Source organism: Achroia grisella, unplaced genomic scaffold (genome assembly GCF_030625045.1).
Source record: "Achroia grisella isolate CSIRO2021 unplaced genomic scaffold, CSIRO_AGI_Agris_v1 utg900, whole genome shotgun sequence".
NCBI classification, from domain to species: Eukaryota; Metazoa; Arthropoda; class Insecta; order Lepidoptera; family Pyralidae; genus Achroia; species Achroia grisella.
Genome location: NW_026713059.1, coordinates 5,801,695 through 5,814,922, shown reverse-complemented (window position 1 = coordinate 5,814,922; position 13,228 = coordinate 5,801,695). Strand labels below are relative to the sequence as shown.

Genomic DNA, 13,228 nt, shown 5'->3' with positions numbered 1-13,228 from the left:
AATCATATGTCAGCACAATACAATTTAATATTATGTTTAAAAAACGTACCTCACAATGAGACTGACTTATATCTGTCATATTTAATTTGAACACTCGATCCCTGTAACAAAATATAAAACAGCTTATAGTAAATAAATTTATTGAAGTCGAGAAAAAGCTAAAGGCTATATTTAAATCGTTGGAAGTAAAAAAAGTGTTGCAGAGTAACTAGACAATCCGCAGCGGAATGAAATGAATACCACTTTCTGTGGCCAGAGGAGCATATGCACAGAATGCGACCGTTGTATTTATTTTATTTGCTTCAAGTTGGTGTTCAACGAGCTGTATAAATTAAGCAGAATAGCCCGATGGGTCGTATTATCCTAGTCACTAAAATATTTCTTAGTTGTCTACTTTTTACCGACGTTCTGTACCATTACAGTAAAAAGCCTATAGAATCTCTCTTTTGTTTTCCTTTTTTATAGTTATTACACAAATTACTGACTTGTTTTTTTAATTTTTTAGTTACATTATTGACTTTTAACATTTATGTTTTTTACGCATTTTTTAAAAAAAAATTATTTTGATGAGAATGTGTAATAAATTCACTAGTGTATGCCCAGGTCACTTTTTAAAATATCAATTCATTTTAATTGACTATGCAATGCAATCTACATTTAAAAACAAAATATACTTTATTATCTTCCGTTTACGATGTAAATGAGACAAAGCAAATTGAGCTTTCATTTATTTATTACGTCCCAGAGTTAGCGGCGTTTATAGCATTTCACTGCACAAAGGATTTATTGACATTCTCGTATTACCCACTGTGTTGAGTGGTTACGACTTTGTGAGATATTTCACTGCACACGATTCCATGGCCCGGTTGAATTAAGAATTATTGCTTTATTGTCACATACAACGAGTTTTCTTTATACGAACGTATGGTTTAAATTATAAAACTATAAATAACACTTACATAGCACCAACGTATAAGGTGTTCCCCTCTTCATTTAAGTAGAGAGTTCTGTAGAAGAGACTACCACAAGAGAATTCCCGTATATGATCTGTAACAAAAAAAAATACATTTAGTTATTGAAACATATACTTGTAGTATTTATTGTTCTAGTGCTATGGCCTTATTTACAGTGTATTTTTCAGTGACGCAAGTAACAAAGACCCATTCATCTTTTCATCTTCACAAACTATAGTATTTGTAATAAATTGGTATGCAGTGTCTGTTTTATGTGAGATTAAAAGGCCGTGATAAAATTTTTATAATAATTTTTGGTAACAATATTAAATTATAACAAGAATGAAAATAAGAATTTTAGAAAGTGACACAACGTATGTACCTATTCTTTAAGTAGAAAACTCTATTACTATCTATTTATAGTATTCTTGTCATTTTGTTAATGTCTTTTTTTAATTAAAAGGAAATTGAAAGCAATTTAAATCAATTAATTTTGATAATATTTGCCACTAAATGTGGTTTTAATTAAACACAGCGTAATTATATTTATAACGTTTTACTATGACTATTTGCAGGTGGTTTGGTGGTTTGCAAACACGCAGTACGCTAGAGCACGACCAGTGATGTTAGATAGAAGTTTTTTCCCTTACATAGAATGTTATGGTGATGGAATTAATTTGGTGGGGGAAAATGTTTGAATATATGATAGAGAAATAAATTATGTAAGGCGAAGTGAGGGTTTGTGACTTCTGAATGGACTTCTGAGTAGTTATAATAGACAGAGCGATGCAGGTGTACTAAAAAGGTACTCCTGTTCCTTTTAAGTATTCCTTTTTTGTACACTTGCATACGAGGTGCAGTACCAGAAAATATACGACATTTTTGCCTTGATAGAAAAAATAAAAACATGAAAAACATTAGTAAGATTTATTAAATGTGAATTGGTCATTACTAGTAACTAAATTAAGGAAGTTTTTATTAAAAATTGTGAAGAAAGTAAAACAATCATCTAGTAACACCGGTGACGATGAACGCTCGAACAGCGAGCGTTGAGCGGAAAACGCGCACGCGACCCCTCGTGACAGCTAGCGCCTACATTATCTCCCCCGTGACAACAACTATTACTTTATTATATTAAATTTTAATGGTCGTATCGTTAGTTAATCATACTTGGATTATTCTAATTAGAATGAATGTAGTGGCAATTGATATCATCACATGAAATGGTATATTAACACCAATATTTCATTATAACAAAAGATAATTTTGTTTATACAGCTGAAATATTAACCAGCTGACGGATTGCCTGATCAAAAGCTGTATACTTGACCTATAAAGTAAACGCAATTTCTTAAAGTGGGTTTTAGATCGACTATTGAAATTACACTAACTCTTTTAATACGTCAGTTTAATTTTTTCGTACAAAAGTAATACAAGTGTTGATTAAGTAATAAAAACCAGTAGAAGGCTAAAGGTATGACGATAAAAAGCTTAGTTCTGTAAATGTTTGGGCGTACAACATTATTTAATTGGGATGATACTGACATGTGACCACATATGGACATCGCTAGCTATCTATTTTGGTATTAATTTACTATAAAGTCCACAGCTGTAGTTGAATACCGCAGCGATTACAGCGCTAATGAAGTCATTGTTTGAATATCTAACGAACTGTGTACAGCGATTTATACGATCGCTGAGTGGGTGCGCGAATCACGCACTCTAATTAATAATGTCATGATTTATTAATTGTTTCAACACATGCTCTTAAGTCGGTAATGCGAAATTGGGTTGTAAATTAATTTATACAAAATAGACTTTACGGGCGAGGGCGGTTAAAATGTAAATCGGTTATAACGAGGCAAAAGCATCGCACCACGCCAACACTGACGACCGCATTATGCAGATAGTATCGGCCGGTTAAATGCCGCAACAAGTAAACTGTCGAAGTCGATTGTTTGCCTGGAAATATACAAAGTATTAATGTCTGGCCGAAAGTAGGCTTTACCACCGATACCAAATTTCAGCACACATTCGGCCAAATTCGAAACATTTTTTGTAGTACTAATACACGATTTAAGGTTATGGTCATGTTGATTTTTTCTAACTGATCCTGTGTTATAATACGTTTTGGTATATATTTATATATTTAATGTTATAGTAGTTCGACGAACATCCAGCAGACTGCCCACCGAAAAATCTTTTAATCTTCTCAAGTATAGAGTTATGGGATGTGTGAGAATTACAATAATGTCGGCCACATATTTCAGTGCAACAGTCAGTAATATTATATTTAAAATATGTACAAGAAAGATTTAATCCGAATTATTACTATATAGTTTCATTTTATGTCTGTAAAAATTAAACAATATACCAGTCCATATCTATTAGGATTTATTTCATCTGTGTAAAATTATATTCTTTGTAAGACATCCAGTTTTGTAGACCTAATGAGTAATAAAAAGTAATGATAATACTAACACAGAACAATTCATATAATGCCATCGAGATTTAGTGAATAGTATTTTATCGAAATGTGGTTAAGTTGAATACGTATCCAATCAATGCGGTAATGGAGGCATTTGACAGATCTAGCCAGGAATGCCCGTGCATTCCAATAAGACAATACAAGTGTTAACGCCGATACATACTGTGTACACAATCCCCAGCTGTATTAAACCAGTTTTAGTCGTTTTATTTCTAAACTACTGATACACCAGTAGCCGAGGTTCTGCTTTCTCTTTGTTATTTATATAAATATTTTGTTTCGTGTTGATTTTAGAGGCTTTCCTTTCCAATTAACAATATCTTATTAATATGAATAATCAGTGCTTTATCTAGTAAATATTGTAGATATATGTGTAATATTTTAATTATTAATTCCTGATGTTGTTAATTAAATTTATATGTTTACATTATTTTCGTGGTTCTTTTTTTAATTATTTTTTGTTTAATGGATATCATGTCATTTTTGTTCTTTCGTCTCCTATAGAATACAGTCCTATACAACATACATACATACTATATTCTATTCTATTCTAATGTTATTCTGTATTTCGTTATTAGCCTTCTATTCTATGGTCGCGGTTATTCTTTGCATTCGATGATTGTTTGTATCGGTCTGGGTGTTTTCTATGTATAATATGTATGTATTTACGAAAAAAAAATATCTATGTATTTGTATCAGTTGTCTAGTACCCAAAACACAAGCGTTAGTTAGCTTAACTTGGGTATAGATGGCGCTGTGTGAATTGTCCTGAGATTATTATTTTTTTTTTCCCAAAAATTCTCATCTCCCCTCTTAAGGAGAGGAGATGGCAACATACTACATACATTATTATTATTATTATTATTATTATTTCACAATATACTGAGATTGGCCAATAGGCTAAAAAATCTAAGAAATAATTTAAATACTTGAATATTTCTTGGATTATTTGGTCCAAGATTTATATGGTATATTCAATTTGGGAAAACTATTAATAATCCCTACCCATACATAGGCGAACAGAAATAATATAAAATTGATCTTTGTATCGAAAACAAAGAATAATATAAAAATATAAATTTGTTTGTCAAAATGTGATTTTGTCACTAGGTTAGAGTTACTGGTACGTTTTACTATAGGTAAGCACTTAACTAGGAGTCGAAAACTAAAAGTGATCAGACACCATTGAACCACTGTTCAAACAATGTTTGCCTATTGACAAAGAGCTTAGACAAACGTCGGCGACTTACAGAGACTCCACTGTGTACTTATTAAGAACAATTCCCCAGTAAACGTTTTACCACAATTTATAGAAAGAGGCCGTTTTCGTTTAAAGTGGATGGAAGATATAAAATAAACGAACATTGTCATACTCGTTTACTTTGAAGTATGACATAGCCTCAATTGAAAGGTCTTGTTGTTGGTCTGTGCATTGCTCGTTGGAACTGTTTCACACACTATCTTGTGCTTATTGTATGTTATTACTAGTATGAAAAATATTTTTTTTTATTATTATAGTCAATAAAAATGAATAATGAGGCTAATATTTAAGGAAAATACTATAAAATTACATTCACTTAAAATCTTAACGAAAAACACAGAATACAGTTTGTATATTATATTCATAGTAATAATATTCCCTACCATTTTAGGTTGTATAAGATTAGATACAATTTAATTGTAACAGACGAGTTTCGGAGACATCTTCCCGGTTCTAGGCGTCGACAACGTTCGACGCTCGGGGCGTTCATTACGGTACGCCGCGCGCCAATATTGTTTTTATACAGATTTCAGACTGTAACGATTAAGACATCAAGGTGACGATGCGCCGTTATATTCAATTAATGACATTATACTAAGCCCTAACTAGTTTTCAGATGGTTGAGTTTTGTAGAAAGGTGGTAGACTGAAAATGTGATACAATTATATGGTTCTGGTGTGCAAAAGACAGGTACCGTGAAAGCAATATTCCTGTTCTAATATCCATTAGCAAGAAAATCTAGTATATTCAATATAATAGAGTGATTAATCTGTAATCATCAAATTTGCTTTGAAATGTTTACGCTGATACGCTTAACCATGAGAAAGAAAGATACAGAAACACTACAAACAGACCTAACTAGTAATTCTCATTGTTAATGGTATAAAAAATGTATGAAACATCGTAGCGCGAATTATTCTAACATAAAAATATGTTTCTGCAGTAACTTGGTGCACTAAAAGTAATAGGACCATGATTTTAAAAATGGTTAACGTAAGTCACCAGCACTAGCAAACTGCACTTTATCTATTAAGAAGATGTCTGTGCTTTTCAACTAATAGAATTTTTAATCAAGTTGCTTGCGGCGGCGCCGCGGCGGCACGACTACGCCAGATTAATGTAATTGGACGACGCCGTCACAAAGGCAAATTGTAATCCCCCTTGCTCATTATATGTATATATCTGTAACACGGCACCCAGACAATGTGTCGTATTTTTACATTATTCTATTGACACTACAAGGATGCAACGTAAAATCCATTGTTAATTCATTTTGTACTAAAATAGAACGCGGAGTGCTTTACTTACCAGCGCCTGTATTACAACAAAGACAGAATTTGCATAACGTCATCTTCACTGCGGATGGCGTCTGACCCAGTGTTGGTAGACATTATCTGCGCAGAGCGCACCCGTTATATGCAGACCGTAGCCGCAGTTCGGAACGCCCCCTTAAATCGGCCGATTGCGGCACAATCGTTAGGAGAGCACGAAGTGTCGGGACAATTAAGTTGAAGCGGTGATTGTGAACGGTGCCAAAGCCGATGTAGGTCAGTGAGCGCAGAGTGGACCAGCAATGGCGAGGTGCTGACGGATTCGACACCGATAGTGCCGCGGCCCGTGACCCACGACCTACGACCCCTGCACTCCTGCCCACTTGGCAACACACGTGAAATAACTGCGCCTCTTTTAATCTCGGTCAAACAAACGTATTGCTTTGGAACAATAGGATTAAAAACTGCAACTGAACAATAACTGAACAATACAATTGCATATGTTTATAAGTATAGGTATATACTCGTACATATGCAACCTCGTCGTATGTATGACAATAACTTTGAAATTGTACGCTACAATACTGTACAGTATTCTACAATTTCACAATACGCTACAAGATTAATATTTTTCCTATACGGCGATATAATCTAATAAATAATCATACTACTACGTTATACTCGCATAAATTCTATTAACTGTAAAGCGGTTAATCTTAAACTATTTTGTATTCTATGCCGATGTTTGAGCTCTTAAGAACCCTCCTCATTTGATCCGACCAACATTATATTGAACATAAAATGTTATCTGTGAACTCCTTAAAGATGCATTCTACGGAAGACGAAGCTATCTATCTAAGCAAGTAGGGGAGATAAGGCGGTTTAGTGCACTCTCTAATATAGCGTGGCCCCCAATGCACGATTTTCAAGGCTTTAAATCCACCGTTATGTCGAAAGGCACTCCATATAGAATGGTTCTGTTATATTTGCTCTAAGCAAGTACGACCCGACCAAATCCGATTACTCTATTTATAGCCAGGAAAATAGCACCCCAACAATATATTTTTCAGTTTACAGTTTTTTTTATACAAAATATATATATTGGCTGACTGATAAGTGAAATATTAAGTTTGGAAATATGAAATTTTCTGCACCATTTTTTACAAGTACGCGTGTGACAGGCTTTCCAAAATTCCCACGGTAACTTGTAACAACGGTTCGACGCGTGTGACAGGCTTTCCAAAATTCCCACGGTAACTTGTAACAACGGTTCGACTAAGGAAAACCAGCGGAAATCAGGTAGTTATTCAGAAGAGGTAACGTACACTACTTTGAATAACGAATTTCTTTGTCCTAGCTCGGATACAAGCATATATTTTAGAAAACTACTTCATAACGTAATAAAATTTGTGAAGTCGCTTACACACAAAAGTGACTTCTACTACCAAGTAATAAAGACGATATAGGACACCATATCATGTTTTACTAGGATGCATAGTATGGATATTTTAGATAGTGTAAAATATGAGTGCGGCCACCGTGAAATGAGCTCTGGGCTTTCTGTCACCCAGCTTCGTGCTGCACTCTCATAAATTTAAATTATAAGATATACAAAAATTTGAACAAATTGTGCGGCAGTATTTTACAAAAGAATTACCTAAAGAGCGTGTATCAACGACAAATAATATAAACATGCTTATAATGAGTTCTACATAAAAATAAATAAAAGAAAGTAAGAGGTTCCGATTGTATCACTCTTCGGTCTCTAGTTTAAAATCAAATAACGAATAAATGGGTTATACCCAGAACAGATAAAAAAACAAATTTTTAATGGGTCAAGGTTATTGAAAGTGGTAATAAAAGAAACACAAGGTGTATTTCTTACATAAATTCTTAAAAAAAAGTTTAAAGTTTTTAAAAGAAAATAAACACATTTTTTTGTAGTTAATGAACATACAAATAATATTACCTAAGTAAAAAAATTTTCTAAAATCTTATGTAAAAAGTTTCTCAAAATTCTCGCAATTATGTAGATATGTATAGGTACTGAAGAACTTCTTGAACGTTTGCGTATTAAAATATAGAAAAATAATATATTGGGGCAGTTGAAGATCGCAACACTACATGGAATTATTAAAATTAAATTGGTTTTATTGAATTGGTTGGTTTTATTGAATTGGTTTATTAAATTATTCTAACAGAATAAAATGAATGAAATGGAATGGAAAATAAGCTACCTTTTTCAAATTCAAATTTATAAAATCATTTGTACATGTATGTAAGGCTTTGAAGTCGCTCGAAAATTTTAAAGTTTTTTGTAGAATATATTTCCCTACTTATCGTAAATCTATCTATATATTCACAAAAATTAAAATTTAAAAGTAGGAAAAGTGTTCCACTAAATCCACTGTATCATATAAATCGTATCAATATTAACACAGTATAAGTAAATCCTGCCGATTTCAAAAGGAATCAACAAAATTCATTTAGTGCTAGTAAAGATGAACAAATAAATTCATGATATGACTATTAATTATTTAATTATTTGAAAAATACCGTAACAGCAAGTTTTTGCATCTATCTTTTGTAACGAATGTCTGTATAATACTGTATATATTGTATTATAGATATCAATCTGGGAAAAAAATCACAATACTAAATAGGTACCTTGGACCTACGGGGTTTACAAGACAACTTTTAACACAAGAACCCTTTTATAAGATCTATTATAGGTTTATTCCATTAGTAGCACCCCATGAGACTTTGTAATATCCAGGGTGAACAGTACATTATTGCTTTGCTGCTGTTTTTGATATTTAAAAATATGTTTGTAATAATTTATGATAAATTTAATAAAGTACTTCACTGTATGTCTTTGTTATTTTCTATAAGAAGAATGGTTCTTCGCGAAATTTGGTTCAATTTTCAAAATCAAAATTACGCGATATTGATACGGTTACGAAATAAATAACATTATTTAATACTCACAGTTACCTATGACTTAATGTACATTTTAGAAGATAAAATATAGTTTAGACCATTCTCGTGATAGTAATTTAATATCATGATATATAACTTCAGTAAGATCGTTTTAGTCATTTTGTCATGAGGTAACAAATAGACATATTTACGCATTTACAACAATATTCATTAACATGGCTTATTGTGCACAATAATAAAACATTAGTGTTAAGATCTGTAGTCATTAATATTGTAGATGGCAAGTTGGTAGTAGGTAAACACAGGAAAATGAGTAACATGCGGGCTTCAGGGCGCCCGGGCGATGGCACACGTGGCCAGCCAACCGTGATGCTGATAGCCTACGAGCTGTGTCGCGTGGCACTCTCTACAAATAATAATTCCGCATACATTATCCGTCGCATAACGGACCAACAAAATAACACGTATGTATTTACTCACCGACTGGTACTTCTATGTAGGAAATTTATAAGCAATTCCGTTAATTAAAAAAAAGTTCTGTTAAAGTTCTCAGTGCTACTGACAGCTGTACCTTTGGTCTGTAAAAACAAAAAGTTATTTGCAGTACTTGTGTACTTATATTGTTATTTTTAGTACTTATGAGTGCTAAATAAGAACATATACAACTATACAATAACGTACAGATATACTTATTTTTGTTTTAGTATGTCGGTTTTAACGACATGTAAAAATGATATACCTTTACTGGTAAACCGTTTTACTCAACTTTAACCTACCACAAAGCACTGTATTTTATTCCATTTTAGATAGATATCTTTTTGTTTCTATTTTATTAATAACGTTACAAGTTAATGATATTTATTATTGTTAATATAATTTAAGAGATTGTATTTGTGGTCCATTGTCATGTGTTTAATATAGTAAAGTATGTCTACATCACCTACTATACAATGTTTTTGACATGGCATTAAGTTATATATTATTACTAAATATAAAAGATTTTGAATTTCTTGTAACTTGAAAAAACGTGACATGTAGAGTTGACAACGGGACCGATTGATGTACCGGCGCGGCGGTCGCAACGAGCGGTGGGCGGCGGCGCAGCGACGGCCGCCCGGCGTCGGCGTCGTGACGCGTAGTAAGTTGGTAACACGCATCGATGTAACGCAAATTACTTCAATAAGCACGCATCATGTAGGACAGGGTTGCCGCGAAATGACGAAATTCCATCCGCCGTGGATGCGCTACTGAATACAAATTCACATGTACTCCAATTATAGGAAAACGATTTGGTACGAATATTCTTGGCAGACTTGCAAATTTCGTCTCGAATCAGCAAAATATATTTATTTTGTTGGGAGTTGGAATGGCCCCACGATGAGATCGTGACTTTCCTTTTCTGGAGGAGCCGAACTGCCCTCCCGAGGGCAAGCCCTCGACAACATAGACTCTTGTTTTCGTCATTTTAAATTTAAATTTAGATTAACTGGTATTAGGGAAGTTCATTATAAAGGGAAAATGTTTCAGTCTCTCTATAGTTAATGAAATTTTACTACAATATTTGAAAATAGTACTTACTCTATAAGATAGTGGTAATTCAAAGTACAACTCTACATTTGTACTCGTCTACATTTAACCTACACACATATTAATCTATTTCTATTTATACTCCACGTTACTATTACTTAAATGTGTATAATTAACTACACATTATGCCTCGACATGAGTACCTAATAGCAAGAATAATATACAGTCGTACTTAATTAAAATTATTTATAAGTAAAAAAATAATTCGTAGTGTAACCGCTGCTCTATATTTATAAGCGCTTTTTAATAATATATTCAGTTTTAAACCTTTTCCTTTATTTAGTGAAACTGAAATAATAATCTATAATTAACCAAATAAAGGCTTATTCTATAAATATAAATTAAAGAAGAATTATTATTTATTACCTTAAGTCTGTTACTTTTTGTAATCTATTTAATTACCAGACCTAAAATAATTAAGGTTAATCAGCATGAAGATTATGAATTACATTACAAAATTAGTGGATTTCAGGAATTCGAGTTCTTAAAACGTCGAACGTAGATAATGTCGCACATACAAATGAAGTCAGTTGCGAACTTTTGGCTTCCGTACAAAATAAAACTTTTTATTTACTTGGGTATGTCTTGCTAAATTCTAAAAATTGTTTAGTTGACGTGACTTCGGTATAAATTTGCTATTCTCCCAAAATACCATATAAGGAACCACTAAGGAGGGAACAGTCGAGCACCATATCTCCTTCGACTGTCAACTCACGCAACGTTCCAAGATACTATTGGCTACATACAGGACCCTTCTCTAAATTGTACTCTATTATTAAGTATATTCAGAGTAAGTATAGTCAAGTATATTGTTGATGAAGTGAATCAGAGTGAATTGATATCACTGTTCTATGAGTACGTAATGGTGAGACATAAAATTTCTCGCTTCTAGCGTTAACTATAGTTTTCGCCTCGTTGGGAAGTAGTGCCTTAAGTATCTCAATATTGTTTTGTTATGTGTATATGTGGCGTATGTATTATATAACATATTTTTTAAGTTTATACAATCAACCGAATTTCTTACTAAGCTAGGGTTTTAAACAATAAACTGGTATTTGCCTTTTTCCCGTGACCTTTGCACATTCCAGGTATAGTACTGCTCATAAATACTTTGGAACTTCTGAAACGGAAAGCCTCAACAAAATTTGTGCCGTAGGTGAACAGTAAGCCGTGAGCACGGCTAGCACAAAGTTTATTACAATGGATGTCACGTGCATGAGACACGTACGATGGGCGGACACAAAAACGAGTTGTAATTTTAATTAAAACGTCACAACTTTTGAACCCACAATACATTATGCGAGTTAGGATAATGTAAGGTTCTTAGTTATTCGCTATAATATACAATATATAGGTATTACAATACACAATGATCAATTAGTGTTGTTAGTAAGAACCGACAAAAATGTAAACTGTTTTTAAGAATATTCGGTAAAAACAGTGAAAAATATTAATTAGAGCCCAAATAGAAGCAAACGAACAGAAATAAGTATTTATTAAAAGCCGTTCAGTTTCAGTAAACAATCGTATCTTGGTTTGAATTATGAATTTCTTCTTTTAGCATCGTTTGACTTCTAGACGCCGCACGCTTGAAATCCGACACTTGGCTGACGCCGCAGGACGTCAAGCATTTAGCGTTCCCCCGCGATCCGCTTACAACTCTCTGTTGTTTTAGATCTTAGAGGGCCTTAGACCTTTAATAATAAAGCAGAGTAGGTTTAGTAATTACTTTTTGATCGAGGATTTGATCGTAGAGGATAAGATCATCGTACAGCAATAACCTTTCTGATTATGATGGTCAGTATATACGTTTATTTTAAAGATCGTCCAACAAATTTTACCCAGACAGCACTTAATTATTAATGTCTAATGCATAATATATACTATTGTTATACGTAAAATTCGTATTTATTTTATAAATTTATTAACTCTTTATTGCCTGAAAAATGTATTACAAGTAACAGAATTTACAAAGTAATAAGGAAGCATATATTATGATACGATATGGAAATTACCTAAGTAATGCAAATGCAGTCCTTGTTAAAAGAACTTTTGTTATGCGGTTTTTAAAACTCGCTAAGATTTTTTTTGTCTTTCATATGTACGTTTTCTGTATTTACTCACTAGCTGCATTTTCATATTAAAAGATGATCCGTAAATTTTATTAAAATAATCTTCATGAAAAATTGTTATTAAGAATAAAGTAATGACTAATGCAATCCATACGATTAAGTAATTAAATATATAATAAATAAAATTCAAATATACACAAAACGTTATATCGCTAAATATTTAAGTGGGATAAATCTATAATGGTCAATTTTATGTTATTATATATATTATATATATATAGTAAAAAATTTATGCAATACATAGGTATAATAATGGTACAGCATGATGCTCTTTAGTATTTTTACCAAACATAATACATTTTAAGCATCTACGTACCTTTTACATACTATATATCTGGACAACTCTAACATAGGTGTAAAAATAAGAAATAGAATACAAATACTAAATCCGAAATCGTAACACCAGTAACAAGAGCAAAACTGTGAAATAAATAAAACAGAGTCCAGCTCCAACTCGGGTAATTTCTGCAGCGATAGGACCCCGAAAGGAGCGGTATTTAAATTGAATGCGTCGTAAATAAATGCTAAATGAGACAAAGGACTGTGAGAGAATTTGCTATCTAAACAAGAATAAAAGGAGTAATGTATCTTTAATG

At 32.6% G+C, this 13,228-nt stretch overlaps 1 protein-coding gene across 1 annotated transcript in view; it reads right to left on the bottom strand.

Annotated features, from left to right (window-relative positions):
- The window catches only part of LOC131853184 (semaphorin-2A-like), a 63,846-nt gene that overhangs the window by 12,783 nt on the left and 37,835 nt on the right, over nucleotides 1-13,228 (bottom strand). Inside the window, exons 2-3 of the mRNA XM_059204013.1 lie at nucleotides 960-1,047; nucleotides 50-101 (exon numbers count right to left, since the gene is read on the bottom strand). Coding sequence (XP_059059996.1) covers nucleotides 50-101; nucleotides 960-1,047 — 140 coding nt within the window. The remainder of the gene's footprint in view (nucleotides 1-49; nucleotides 102-959; nucleotides 1,048-13,228) is intronic.